The sequence below is a fragment of the Suncus etruscus genome, chromosome 2 (genome assembly GCF_024139225.1).
Source record: "Suncus etruscus isolate mSunEtr1 chromosome 2, mSunEtr1.pri.cur, whole genome shotgun sequence".
Classification (NCBI taxonomy): domain Eukaryota; kingdom Metazoa; phylum Chordata; class Mammalia; order Eulipotyphla; family Soricidae; genus Suncus; species Suncus etruscus.
Genome location: NC_064849.1, coordinates 24936218 through 24951458, shown reverse-complemented (window position 1 = coordinate 24951458; position 15241 = coordinate 24936218). Strand labels below are relative to the sequence as shown.

At 33.9% G+C, this 15241-nt stretch overlaps 1 protein-coding gene across 1 annotated transcript in view; it reads left to right on the top strand.

Moving 5' to 3' along the window:
• Positions 1-15014, top strand: part of NYAP2 (neuronal tyrosine-phosphorylated phosphoinositide-3-kinase adaptor 2) — a 282724-nt gene extending 267710 nt beyond the window's left edge. Inside the window, 1 exon segment of the mRNA XM_049768157.1 lies at positions 14362-15014. Within this exon segment, the coding sequence (XP_049624114.1) occupies positions 14362-14589 (228 nt within the window). The 3' untranslated portion in view covers positions 14590-15014.
• Positions 15015-15241: the final 227 nt, after the last annotated feature.

Here is a 15241-nt window from a genome sequence, read left to right as displayed (position 1 = left end):
AATCCTTTTTAAAAATAATTAGTTTTGTCAATTAACAAGTGCAATTTTATCTGTATTTTTTATTATGCTTAATTGAAGAGAAACATATTGGAGATTCTTTAGTGGGGAAATTGTAACAATATAAGACCCTTTTTTACATTTTAGAGGCAAAGAGTCAATGCCAAAAGAGTAGTCAGATCAACAAAGAGGTATTAATAGATGATGTGTCTATGATGTTGGGTCATTTTAAATAGTCTGGCATGATTTAGACTATAAAGTCAGTAGAGAAAGTAAAATAAATTATCCTTAAAGACAATGTTAAAAACTCTTAGTGGCAGGCCTGGAGCATTATTATTTCTAAAGATTAAAAGAGATTTTGAATAGTATAAGGTTTTATGGAATAGAAATGTAAACGATGATTAGAAATTCAAGAAATAATTCTAAAATGCAATTAAATACTCTGACCATTCAAGTGTAGCCAGAGTGTTATCTTACTCCAAACCTAAAATTGAAATCATTGGGAAAGATACTCAAGAATTTTTTGTATTTTAGAAAACTCCAAGGGAGGTTTACGTGCCTACTAAGATTTAAAAAGTTTGATTTTGCGGGGAGTGGGTGATAAAAAGAAGTTTGATTTTGTTACCCCTAAGTTGAAGGTCCAATGAATGAAACGCAGAATCTCTAAGAGAGATCTCAGCTACATAATACCAAATTATGACTCACAAGACATTGTGAGTTGATTTTGTTTCTCCTGGCATTCAAAACTCCGAAGACAATTTCTAAAACAGTATACGATCTGTGTTTATTGTTGGATTTAATTTAACTAAATTCAAATCAAATCATTTGTTAAGTAAAAAAATAAGACATTCTTTTCCTAAAAATTCTCAGAGAACATTAGCAACTATAGTCGTCTATTTACTACTTATGCAATTCATTAACACTACACTCATTAGATAAAATTTTGAAGCCCAGGTAAATATCAGTATTAACAAGATAAACCATTTCTAATAACTGTCTCCTGGGCGTAAAGGAATTTATATCTTTTTCCCTTTTCTTTCTTTCTTTTTTTTTTTTTTTTTTTGGCCACACCTGGTAGTGCACAGAGATTACTTCTGGATCTGAGCTCAGGATTTGCTCTGGTAGGGTGTAAGGGACCATATGTGATACTGGGGAATAAAACCCAGGTTGGCTGCATGCAAGGCAAACACAATATCCATTTTATTATAACTCCAGCTTCAGAAATTTCTATATTTTGTGTTCAACTTGTAACAAATAATAAATATTTATGGACAACTCCTATAACTTCAAATATTATTCATTTCACTTATAGACAAGAAACAAGTCTTAGAAGTATGAAGTGGCTTGTTTCAGATATCATAGGACATATCCCTTTATTATCCTTTTTTCTCTGGTACCATATGGTCTCCACCAGCCCAGATAGCAATGATCCCTAAATGCACATACTGGAGCAACCTCTGAATGCTACTAGTTGTGCTCTCCCACTTTCAAAGAAAGAAAAAAATAATTTACTCTCTATTATTTAATAATTTAATAATAATAGCCAGAGGGATAGCACAGCAAGTAGGGTTTTTTACCTTACACACAGCAAACCTGGGTTTGATCCCTGGCATTAGATATCATTCCCAAAATTTGGCAGTTGTAATTTCTGAGATCAGAGCCAAGAATAAATCCTGAGCACTGCCAGATATGGTATGCAACTGAACAATTAAAGGTTATTTAATAATAAAGCAATTATAGATTGAATATGCTGAGAAGTTCAGTAATAATAATTATCTTTATTATCTCAATGTAAAAATATATATTAAAAATCTATAGTGTTATCTGCCCTGTGAAAGAATGATGCCTTACTCAAAAATATTGTTAGAAAATAAAAACTAAAAATAAATATTTTTAAGTTCTCAAACTGCTTTTAGATTAACTTTGTGGGATCAAAGGGACATATACCACAGGCAAACAACACTGTAACACTTTCAAAAGAAGTAAGTGACCTTATAAGTTTCTTATCTATAGGCTTTAATCAAATTACATGTTTTACTTTATAAGTCAAGTGTTCAGTTTTACTTATAATGATTAAATTATACAATTCATAATGAACATACCCCAATACTTTATATGTATTAACAGAACTAATTTAAACTTACTGTTCCTTCCTTCTGTCATATTTTCAAGTTGCCAAATGGGCCAACACAATGTAAGTGCATTTAAATTAATAATTTACATTTCACAATAGTACTCTTAATAGCACTAACCATGGCATTAACCTTTGGATAGATTTTCAATCACACACTCTAATAGACACATATTTTTTAAATGTTTGTTGACAGAATCTTGAGATTTAAGAAAATATTTAAGAAAATGTGTGATAAAACAAGGTCAAGTCCTTTGAACCAATATATATTTTATCAGGACATAAATGATTAAAAATTTGATGTTGATTTTTTTTATTTTTTTGGGTTTTGGGCCACACCCAGTAATTCAAAGTGTGTTCTCTTGGCTATGCTGAGAAATGGTTCCTGGCTTGTGGGACCATATGGGACACCAAGAACTGAACTGCAGTCCATCCTAGGCTAGCATGATCAAGGCAGATGCTTTACCACTAGCACGACCACTCCAGAACCTTGATGTTGATTTTTTAAATTCAGTTATTAAATCATTTATTACTTGGAGCAGTGAGCATGCATGACTGGACTCAAAAGACTTATTCTTCTGGGGTCTGTGTTCAGGGATAATTCCTGGTATGCTTGGAGACCATAGTCAGTTCTGGAAAATGAATTTATGTTAGCCAAATGCAAAGCAACTTCTTTATGAACAATCTGTCCTATCTCTCCTTCCCTACAATAATACTTATAGGTCTAAAATAGCATGTATTAACTTTTAGGATATATATACATCTCAATAATGTCAATTATTATGTTATTACTTACATATATTTAGTCTACTTAATATAGCTAGATTTTAGTATATATTTTTCTGAAAATTTTGCACAGTAAAATTTTAAGATTTGTAAGCTTACACAGTAATCAACAAATAGACTTATCTGTGAGCCAGTACATCTTTGCATAATACATTAAGCTAGAGTTATCTAATTTTTACCTGTCACAAAACATTCCTATTGTTCTTTGTAGAAAATGCAAAGCCAAAATTCTTGTTCACAAGTTTGCATACTACAAGTTGATTCCAAGTCTTACCTACTGTACTGAGTGCTGCAATGAATAGTGTTGTGCATACATACTTTGAATAAATGTTTCTCTCTCCTGGAGATAAATACCCCAAAGTGGAATTGTTGGGTCATATGACAGCTCAATTTTGAATTTACTGAGACACCCTACAAATTGTTTTCACAGAGGTTGGACCAGGCAGCATTTTCACCAGCAGTGGATGAGAATTTCTTCCTTTTTTGTTTTTTGTTTGGTTTTTTTTTGTTTGTTTGTTTTTGGGTCAAACCCGGCAGCCCTCATGGATTACTCCTGGCTCCATGCTCAGAAATTGCTCCTGGCAGGACTGGGGAACCATATGGGATGCTGGGATTCGAACCACTAACCTGCATGAAAGGCAAACACCTTACCTCCATGCTATCTCTCCGGCCCCAAGAATTCCTTCCTAATTAGCCCCACCAACACATATTGTGTTGAAAATGAAACCCACTCTCTATTGGTGGAAATGTAATACAGTTAATCTATGGAAAATAAAATGAAATATTTTTCTAAAAGAGTAAGAACTTCCATATGAACCAGTTATTCCACTTGTTGGCATAGACTTCCAAACAAACAAACAAACAAACAAAACTTTATTGCAAAAGAAAAAATCTATCTAGGTTGGAAAGATTAATGCAAAGAGAATAACACTGCAACTGATGGATTTTCCCCTAACATCTGGAGTTAATATTCATTTAGAAGTCTATTATCTGTGATATTAAGTTTTATTCGCAAATTTGAAGGTTCATAATTGAACAATATTGCCAACAGTTTTTTTCTTTCTCCTTTCTCCTTGATAAGGAAGTGTATTTCTAAATAACTCTGATAAAGTATCATGTTTATATATTAACATGATACACAAAATACACAAATAAATTTGAGAATTTATTACTGTATATCGTTTACATTAAGCCAGTGTTTCCTAAGATAAGCAGTAAGTTCAGTATCAATATCAAAACAATAAGTTCAATAGGTTAATTTTACTTTTTAGTGAAGTTTATTTTGGAAGTCAGAGATTCTTTAGTTATGTTATTCCAGATAATGGCTAGAAGTACAGGCAAGGAGATTGATATGATGTTTCAATTATTCAGTCTCTCAATACTTTTATACTTTAATTCATTACCTCTTATACTCAAGTGGTTGTGATATATAAACTTCTATATTTAACATGATGACTATACAAAGTATGCACAACAGATATGCAAAATTTGCATAGAATATATAAACTTATGAAGATACATAATTTGTAAATGTCACAAAGAATCAAATTATGTTTTATCCCAATCATGTCATTTAACTCCAGTATACTGCTTCCATCTAAACAATTACCATTGTAACTATTATTTAGAACAAACAAAAACCATTATTTAGAAAAAATATTATTTAGAACAAAAATATTTAGAAAAATATCCCTTTATGTGAGTTTGGGTGGGGGTTACGCCCAGCAGCACTCAGGGGTTACACCTGGATTTGCGCTCAGAAATCTCTTCTGGCAGGCTGAGGGGATTATATTTGGAATGCCGGGAATTGAAGCAAAGTCCTTCTAAGGTTGACTGTGTGCAAGTCAAATGCCCTTCCACTGTGCTATCTCTCCAGCCCAAAATTTATGTGATTTTTTTAAGCCATATGTGATTATAGATTTTAGAATAGTTTTGTATTTACAAAGCAGATTATAAAATGTTGGGCCAGAGCGATACCACAATGATATGCCTTTGCCTTGCACGTGGCTAACCTAGGATGGTCCTCCATTCAGTCCCAGCATCCCATAGCCAGGGGCAATTTCTGAGCACATAACCAGGAGTAACCACTGAGCGTCGCCAAATGTGGCCCCCAAACCAAAACCAAACAAACAAAAGATTACAAAAAGTTTTCTGAGGTCTTCCCCATATACTATGCTTTTTTTCTTTCATCACTTGTATCTTATATTGTTACTACAATGTGCTTGTCACAACTAATGACTCAGTACAGATACTTTTTTACTAATACTATTGATTTGAATTCCTTGGTTATCACTAGTTCCAGTATACCTTCTGTTGGGGTTAGCCACTTTTCACTCTACCTTATCCTGCTCTTGGAGGTGGGCTTTGTTTTCTCAATAAAGGCTTCCTGGAACACCAGAGGGGAAGTTGTCATCTTGGCTAGCCATTCCATAGTTGGGGGAGTTGCTAGCTGGTGGTGTTTAGGGTACGGTGTAGGTTCCTGGTTTGTTGTTTGGTTTATTTACTACTGAATTTGCATCTCTTGCCCTACACGGACTGGAGGTATGGAAAGCTCACTCCCTCACCAGGAATTGTGGAATACTCAGCCTAATATTTCATTCCCTTCTATGATGCCACAGAGTTATCCTTGATCCTCATTTTTTCTTGCTTCTCTCTAGAATGAAATAGGTCTTAGATCTGCCTTATTTACAAGACCCTGTATTTTTGAGAGATTATAGGCCTAAATTTAATTTATGTATATGATTAGATAAGAGCTACAAGTTTGAAGGAAGTTCTTAGCAGTTTAATGACATTAATACCATATCAAGGATTTGTACTATCAATAAAACTTATCATTATTGATCACCTGCTGATGATAATGTACTATTTCTCCATTGCTAAGGTACTTTCTCTCCATCACCATAATGGCTCTTTGGAGAGAAGTTTCTGTGTCTTCTTATGAGCTGCAATTTATGTTTTTCCTCCTCATGTTTTTATTTGAGTTTTATTAATATGAGTTTTATTTATATACCTCATGAATTTATTTTAAAAGTATATGAATTATCTCTGCTGAGTTAGATTAATATAAACATCTTTTGGGTGGTGGGTATTTCTAGTAGTGTTGAGGCATCTGAAGACCATTTCTAGGATACTTGACCATTGTCTATGGTGTTTGGTGCTCAGGATGAACTGTGTAGTGTTGCTTCTTGGGCTCAGCAGTGCCAGAGTTCCATATGTCTAAATCTAGCAATGTCCAGGCAACAAGTGGCACAAAGGATCAAATGCAGAGTCTTGCATTCACTAGGCATAAACTCACATTTTTGACCAACATTTACAGCTCAATAAAAAGTATCTTGTGCAAGAGGTATATATCTATATCTATTGATTAACCTTTACAATATTGGTCTATCCCAGGAATACCCCATGGTTCCCTGAGGCTATCAGGAGTTATTCCTAAACATAGAGTCAGGAGTAATATCTGAGCATAACTGGGTGTGACCCCCCCAAACAATTATAATGTAGATATTTCTGAAACATTTATTTTCTACAAATAAATCAGACACTATATTAATTTATATTGCAGAATTTGTTTTTATTTGTATAGTTTTATTTGTTTTATTTTTTCAATTTATATCTTTATTTAAACACCTTGATTACAAATAGAATTGTAGTTGGGTATTATAACTATATAATTATATATATATTATAATTATAATGTATTATGTTGATTATAGTAGGTGTAAAGAAACCCCCCGTCACCAGTGTAACATTCCCATCACCAATGTCCCAAATCTCCCTCTTTCCCACTCCAACACCCGCCTGTACTCTAAACAGGCTTTCTACTTCCCTCATTCATTCGCATTGTTATGATAGTTCTCAATGAAGTTATTTCTCTAACTGCACTCAACACTCTTTGTGGGGAGCTTCATCTCATGAGCTGGACCTTCCAGTCCTCATCTTTATGTCTCTGAGAATGATTATAAAAATGTATTTTATTTTTCTTAAACCCCATAGATGAGTGAGACTATTAGGCATCTATCTATCTCCCTCTGACTTATTTCACTGAGCATAATAGATTCCAGGTGCATCCATGTATAGGGAAATTTCATGACTTCATCTCTCCTGATGGCTGCATAATATTCTATTGTGTCTATGTACCACAGTTTCTTTAAACAATCATCTGTTGAAGGATATCTTCATTGTTTCTAGAGTCTGGCTATTGTAAAAAGAGCTGCAATGAATATGGGTGTGAGGAAGGGATTTTTGTATTGTATTTTTGTATTCCTAGGGTATATCCCTAGGAGTGGTATAACTGGATCTTATGGAAGCTCAATTTCCAGTTTTTGAGGAATCTCCATATTGCTTTCCATAAAGATTGGACTTGATGGCATTCCCACCAGCAGTGGATAAGAGTTCCTTTCTCTCCATATGCCTGCCAGCACTGCTTGTTCTCATTCTTTGTGGTGTGCGCCAATCTCTGTGGCATGAGATGGTACCTCACAGTTGTTTTTGATTTGCATCTCCCTGATGATTAGTGATGTGGAGCATTTTTCATGTGCCTTTTGGCCATTTGTATTTCTTCTTTGTCAAAGTGTCTGTTCATTTCTTCTCCCCATTTTTTGATGGGGTTAGATGACTTTTTCTTGTAAAGTTCTGTCAGTGCTTTGTATATTCTGGATATTAACCCCTTATCTGATGGGTATTGGGTAAATAGTTTCTCCGACTCAGTGGATGTCTCTTGTATACTGGACATGATTTCCTTTGAGGTACAGAGGCTTCTCAGCTTAATATATTTCCATCTGTTTATCTCTGTTTCCACTTGTTTGGGGAGTGCTTTTTCCTCCTTAAAGATGTCTTTATTCTCAATGTCATGGAGTTTTTTTTTTTTTTTTTTTTTTTTTTTTGGTTTTTGGGCCACACCCGGCAGTGCTCAGGGGTTACTCCTGGCTGTCTGCTCAGAAATAGCTCCTGGCAGGCACGGGGGACCATATGGGACACCGGGATTTGAACCAACCACCTTTGTCCTGGATCGGCTGCTTGCAAGGCAAACGCCGCTGTGCTATCTCTCCGGGCCCTCATGGAGTGTTTAACCTACATGTTTTTCTATATACATTATGATTTTAGGTCTGATATCAAGGTCTTTAATCCATTTTCTTTAATCCATTTTAATCTGTTTTTCTCCATTGAAGACAATATTTCCCATTGGCTTGTGGTAGATGATGGCCTTGACTAGATTGAGAAAGTTTCCTTTCATTCCCATCTTGCTGAGACTTTTTATCAAGAATGGTGTAGGACCTTATCAAATGCTTTCTCTGCGTCTATTGATATGATATGTAATTTTTATTTTTCTTGTTGTTTATGTTGTGTATTATGTTGATAGATTTATGTATGTTAAACTATCCTTGCATTCCTGGGATGAAACCTACTTGATTGGAGTGAATGATCTTCTTGATGAGGCATTGGATGCTATTTGCAAGGATTTTGTGGAGGATCTTTGCGTCTGTGTTCATCAGGAATATTGAATAATAATTGGGGGGGAGCAGCATTCTGTCTGGTTTTGTTTTCAAGGTGATTTGGCTTCATAATAGCTATTTGGAAGTATTCCCGTTTTTTTCAATTTCATGAAAGAGCCTGGTCAGGATTGGTAGTAGTTCCTCTTGAAAGTTTGAAAGAATTCATTATTGAATCTATCTGGACCTGGGCTTTTGCTTTGGGCAGACTTTTGATTAAGGTCTTAATTTCCTCCATGGTGATGGGGTGTTTAGATATGCTACATTCTCCTTATTCTACCATGGAGGTTATAAGAGTCCAAGAATTTATCCATATCTTCCAGGTTCTCATGTTTGGTAGCATAGAGTTTCTCAAAATAGTCTCTGATTACCCTTTGAATCTCTGCAATATCTGTAGTGATCTCCCCCTTTTCATTTCTAGTACAGGTTATCAGATTTCTCTCTTCCTTTGCGAGTTTTGCCAATGGTCTATCAGTGTTGTTAATTTTTTTCATTTAATAACCAACTTCTGCTTTTGTTGATATTTCAGATTAGTTTTTCGGTTTCCACTTCATTAATTTCTACTCTAAGCGTTGTTCTTTCCTCCTGTCTCCTTATTTTTGGTTCCTTTTGTTGATCATTTTCTAATTTTATAAGATGCATTATTAAAGTATTCAGGTATGCCCCTTCTTCCTTCTTGATGTGTGCTTGCAAAGATATAAATTTTCCTCTCAGTACTGCTTTTACTGTGTCCCATAGATTCTGATATTTTGTGTCTTCATTGTCATTTGTTTCCAGAAAAGTTTTGATTTCTCCTTTGATTTCTTCTTGGACCCACTGGTTGTTCAGTAGCAGGCTGTTTAATTTCCAATTGTTAAAGTTCTTCTTTGTCCCTTTGTAGTTAACATCTAATTTCAGAGCCTAGTGGTCAGCAAAGTTAGGCTTCAAAATTTCTATCCTCTTGATTTTATGATGGTATGTTTTATGTGCTAGCATGTGGTCTATCCTGGAGAATGATCCATGAACACTGGAGAAGAATGTGTTCCCAGGTTTCTGGGAATGAATTGTTCTATATATATCTACTAGGCCCCTTTCTTCCATTTCTCTTTTCAGGTCTATTATATTTTTGTTGGGTTTTAGTCTGGTTGACCTATTAAGTGTTGACAGGGCTGTTTTGGGGTCTCCCACAATTATTGTTTTATTATTGATATCCTTGTTCAAATTTGTCAATAATAGTATTAGTTATTTTGCTGGTCTCTCATTGGGTACATATATGTTTAGAAGTGTGATTTTTTTCCTATTGCACATATCCCTTGATTAGTACAAAGTGTCCATTTTTTCTGAGTATAAAGTTTGTATCAACTGATATTAATATGGCCATTCCAGCGCTTTTAAGGGTGTTTTTTGCTTGGATGATTTTCCTCCAGCTTTTGCTTTTGAGTCTATGTTTGTTCTGACTATTCAGTTGTGTTTCTTGTAGGCAGCAAAAAGTTGGATTCATCTTTTTGATCCATTTACCCATTCTGTGTCTCTTAATTGGTGCATTTAGTCCATTGACATTGAGGGAGATGATTGTCATGGGATTTAATGTCATCTTTGTGTATAAACTTGGTGTGTCTGTTGGTCTGTCTTGTCTTAAAGTAGAACTTTCATTTTTTTTTAAGGCTGGTTTTTCATCTGTAAAATTTCTGAGCTTTTGCTTATCCCTGAAGCTATGTATCCTTCCTTCAAACCTGAACATGAGTCAGGCTGGGTGCAGTATTTTAGATGAAGAATCTATTTCATTTATTCTTGTCACAATATCCCATCACTGTCTTCTGGCCTTGAGAGTTTGTTGTGACAAGTCTGCAGTAAATCTTAAGGGTGCTCCTTTAAATGTAATTTCCCTTTTTGATCTTGCTACTCTCAATATTCTATCTTTATCTGTGGGATTCGTCACTGTGACTAGGATGTGTTTTCGGGTGTTTTTCTTCAGGTCTCTTTTAGCTGGTATTCTTCGGGCATGCAGGATTTGATAGCATGCAGTCTTTATCTCTGGGAGTTTCTCTGTGATGTCTTTGACAGTTGATTCTTCCTGGGGATCCCCTTCCTAGGCCTCTGGGATGCCAATGTTTCTTATGTTGTTTTATTGCAGAGTTTGTATTGCTATACATCTGGCCACCAAGTAAAAGAGATATTATGTCAGTTAATTTGATTCAGCACTATATAAGTTATTACCCAGTTATTTGATACATTCTGTAGTAGCCCGAAAAAAATTGAATTTCTTCGATTAATATTTAAAATATTATATCCACCAACTGTATGTATCTTAAGATAATATATAAAATATTTGAACGTCTCACTATAAATTCTTAATCTTCTACTTTTTGAATTTTAAATAATTGACTTGAATAAATTTAAATATATATTGTTGACAATAATGTATATTTATTTTAATATAACACATTTATAAATATAATAACCATTTTGAAAAATGTTGGAAAATACATAGGGCATTCAAAGAAAACTGGTTTGCAATGATATACAGTGTCTCATATCTTAAGAATTTTAAAGGAAATAAAGCCATAAATAATGTAGTGGTTGCATTCACAGGTAAAAATTACAAATATTGAAGTGATGTTGAGAAAATACATCACTTTAAAAAGGTTAGAGATTTTAAAATCTCATTAGAATGTATAAAATTTCTGTGAGATTTTGCTAAGACAATATCTTAAGTTTTCTGAGCAACAAAGACTCAATCTTGATTCCATCCATTTATGCTTTTTTTAAATTTAAGATGTTATTTACTGGGCCCGGAGAGATAGCACAGCGGCGTTTGCCTTGCAAGCAGCTGATCCAGGACCAAAGGTGGTTGGTTCGAATCCCGGTGTCCCATATGGTCCCCCGTGCCTGCCAGGAGCTACTTCTGAGCAGACAGCCAGGAGTAACCCCTGAGCACCGCCAGGTGTGGCCCAAAAACCAAAAAAAAAAAAAAAAAAAAAAAAAAAAAAAAGATGTTATTTACTGTTTCTTCATGTTGGAGTGAGATAAAATTGGGGTATGTGTCCTTTAATAATTCTTTGTTATAATTTATTTTATGCCAGTATATAACCATTTAAAAATTTAAATATTTAAATTAAACCATTTAAAATTTTAAATATTGTTTGAATTTTTACCACAATAAAGTATTGCATTTTTATTGATAGATTATGGAGCTATAAAAATAATATAAATCTTTTTGAAAAATTTTGAGCCACTTTGGCAGTCTCCTGTTAGAATAATAATCATCTTCTGACAAACATTTATAATCTACTTAAAAGTAGAATACTCCAAATCAAGTCCTGGGGCTAGAGATAAACAATCATTTTTTCTAGGAACTGTTTATCAAGTTAACACATGAAAAAATACATATCTGAAACTGTCATCTTTGGATCTGAGTGTTTTATTTTTATTTCTGGGATGCACATTTTATTGACTTATAGTGCATGAACATAATTACATTCTTTTTTATTTGTTTCATTTTGGTTTTTGTGCCATACCTGGCAGGACTCAGTTACTCCTCCTGGTTCTTAGCTCAGAAATCACTCCTGGAAGGCTCAGAGGACCATATGGAATGATATGAATCAAACCTGGGTCCATCTTGGGTTAGCCACATGCAAGGCAAACAACCTACTACTGTGGTATCAATTTGGCCTACACAATTGCATTCTTAACTAACATTTGATAGTGGTGGTATGTAAAGTAAGTAACTGCAATTTTAGTAGATTTGGAAATAGAAGTATCACAACAACTACAATGTCCTAAATTATACTCAGAACAAGGATGACACTCAGAACAAGAAGATTACTTTAATACAGAGTATTTTGTTTGGGTTCAGATATGACATTGATATTGGTTTTAATTACAGTTGTTTTAAAGCTTAGATTTTTATTTAGTTCCTTAAGCTTTTGGGGACTTCACTTTTTCACTTTAGAATATAAGAAACTTATAACTAATAACTTAGAAATTTGGAACACAGTACTTAGAACATTGTAGCTTAGAATATTTAGGCTTTTTTGTTAGTTATTTATCATGTTAAAAGACTAATTATTGGGCAATTCTTAACTATTTTTTGTTTGTTTGTTTTTGTTTGTTTTTGGGCCACACCTGGCAATGCTCAGGGGTTACTCCTGGCTGTCTGCTCAGAAATAGCTCCTGGCAGGCACGGGGACCATATGGGACACCAGGATTCGAACCAACCACCTTTGGTCCTGGATTGGCTTCTTGCAAGGCAAACGTCGCTGTGCTATCTCTCCGGGCCCCAATTCTTAACTATTTTTAAAAGTGACTTCACTTCACTTTAATTTAATGCTAATGCCAATCTCCAAAATTAAGATATATCACACCAGTCATTCACATAAGGAAACTAAGAACTGGAAAGATGGGGACATTTGGCTGTTAAGGATTTTAGTGCTCAGATTCAACTTCTTGGTAGTTCTTTCTTCATGTCAGAGTAGGAATTCTAAGTTTTAATATTTTTATGTTTACCTTAATATATCTATTCTTGAGCTGTATAACTTCCCAAAGTTTTAGATTCCTCATGTATATATAGATTAGGCTACTTTAGAAATTATCTTCTCACAACTGGAATGAAAGTACAGTGAGTAAATCACTTGCCTTGCACATAGCTGACTTGGGTTTGATTCCTGACACTCTTATGAGTTCCCCAAAGCACCATCGGGAGTGACCTATGAGTATAGAGTCAGACAAGAGCTCTGTATGTAGCCCAGAAACAAAATAAAAAAAATTACTTTCTCAACCTTTTTATTTTATCATACACACTTGGGAGCCAGTCAATATTTTGTAGTTGTTCAGACATGATGTTAGATATGAAATCTAGGTTTAAATTCTTTTCTGCGATCTGCTTCTTCTGTAATATTAAATAAGTTATTGAGTTTAGGTCTTTTGTTTAGTCATAACCTGAACTAATAATGGTAATAATTTTGTGAATAAGAAATAAATGAATTATACTATAGACACTATTTAGAGAGGGACAATGTAGAGGTTAAGTCAAATAATAAGTATTATTTTATTATTCTAAATTTGTAATACTAAATTAATTGACTTCAAATGAGCTATTTAAGTTCTTCAAGTCTAAGTAGATTCCTAACCCAGTTAAATGATATTCTCACAATACTAGTTCCCCTTTGAGTAACATCACTATCATTTGGAGTAGACATACCTCCTAGTCCTCTTCTAAAAAATGTTATTAGTGGGCATGGGCATATATGCCTATGTAATATATCAAATGTGCCCAAAATATATACTTGTATTAGTTTTTGGTTAATAAAGAATTTTTTTCCTGCAACCACAATGACCTGAAGAATCTTCCTATTTAAGGCTGTGGAAATGATTGAGATCTAGCCGTATAATTGTTGAGGACAAATATCCTAACATAGACATTTGTTGAAGTATCAAAAAACAAAGCAAAACCTCTTACAAAATATTTATTCCATACTTAAATTCAAGTACAAGATGCACAGTGAAAATAATTTTAGTAAAAAAAATAAGAATTCTAAAGGCCTTCTGCTATTATAAGTAAACAAAAACATAAATGTTCATAACAAATTTTCTTCAGTAAGACCTTCAAAATAATAACATTTATGTTAGATACTCCTAAAACTTGATTACAGCAAATTGATAGCAAATATTTTGAAACCAGTAAAAAATGAACTATGTATAATAGTAAATAGATAAGCATTTGGCCAATTACTTAAACAGACTTAAAAGAAGTTTGATTTTGACGTCATAGAACTTTAAACATAGTAGAAAACATTCATATCTAATGTTTACTAATTGAAATGAGAAAATATATTTGTGGATGCCATACATACATGTGGCTTTTTAATATAATGAAGACAGCAAAACCTTACAGATATTGAAATAACTACAAGCACGGGGAAAAGTAATTTTATTTCATTCCATTTTTTTCCTTTTGTATTCATTTTTCTTTTCTGCTAGGTGGCATGTATGCAGTGGTTTCATGGAGACCATACAATGCTTGAGATGATTGAGAAAAAGCGTTGCTTGTGCAAAGAAATAAAGGCTAGACAGAAAACGGAAAAGGGCCTTTGCAAACAGGATAGCATGCCTATCCTCCCCAGCTGGAAGAAGAATTCAGGTGCAAAGAAGTACAGCCCTCCACCTTATTCTAAACAGCAAACGGTATTCTGGGATACTGCCATATAACTGTGGAAAAGGCAAGAACTCCAGTTATGTAACACCAAGAGGGAGTTCGACTTGGGCGTGTGATATGTAAACTTACATATCTTCTCTGTTGAAGTGGAATGCCACTGCTTCTCTGGAAAATCCTGGGAGGCCATGCCTTCTCATGGCAAGTTCAAAATAAAATGTATATTTCCTTGCAACTAAGGCACTCTATTTACCCCGGATTATTTTGAATCCAGAAGATATTAAGATGTAAATAAATAACTAGTTTATGGGGAATACATGAAATAATACGCATTATACGTATATGAATTACAGAACTGACAAGAGTTTTCCTATATGATATTATTTCGGTATTAACTGGTTTGTTATCTCTTTTATATGTAATCTTTTGATGCCTTTCATTACTTTTGTGCATTTAATTTATTTTCTGTCAACATTCGGCTCTATTCAAGAGCTCTCAGCTATAAATCATGTTCAATCACATAATACATGATCTGGTGCTAGTAATGTAGAAGTTGAATATTGTATTTATTAAGTACATCTGATGCTTTGTACATTTATAAGGCTTTGACAGGAAATGGATGTAAAAGTGATACTAATTTGGACATTCGTGTTACATCAAGGCAAATATTTTTGCTACATTGGCTTTATAAGAATTTACCTTCAGTAT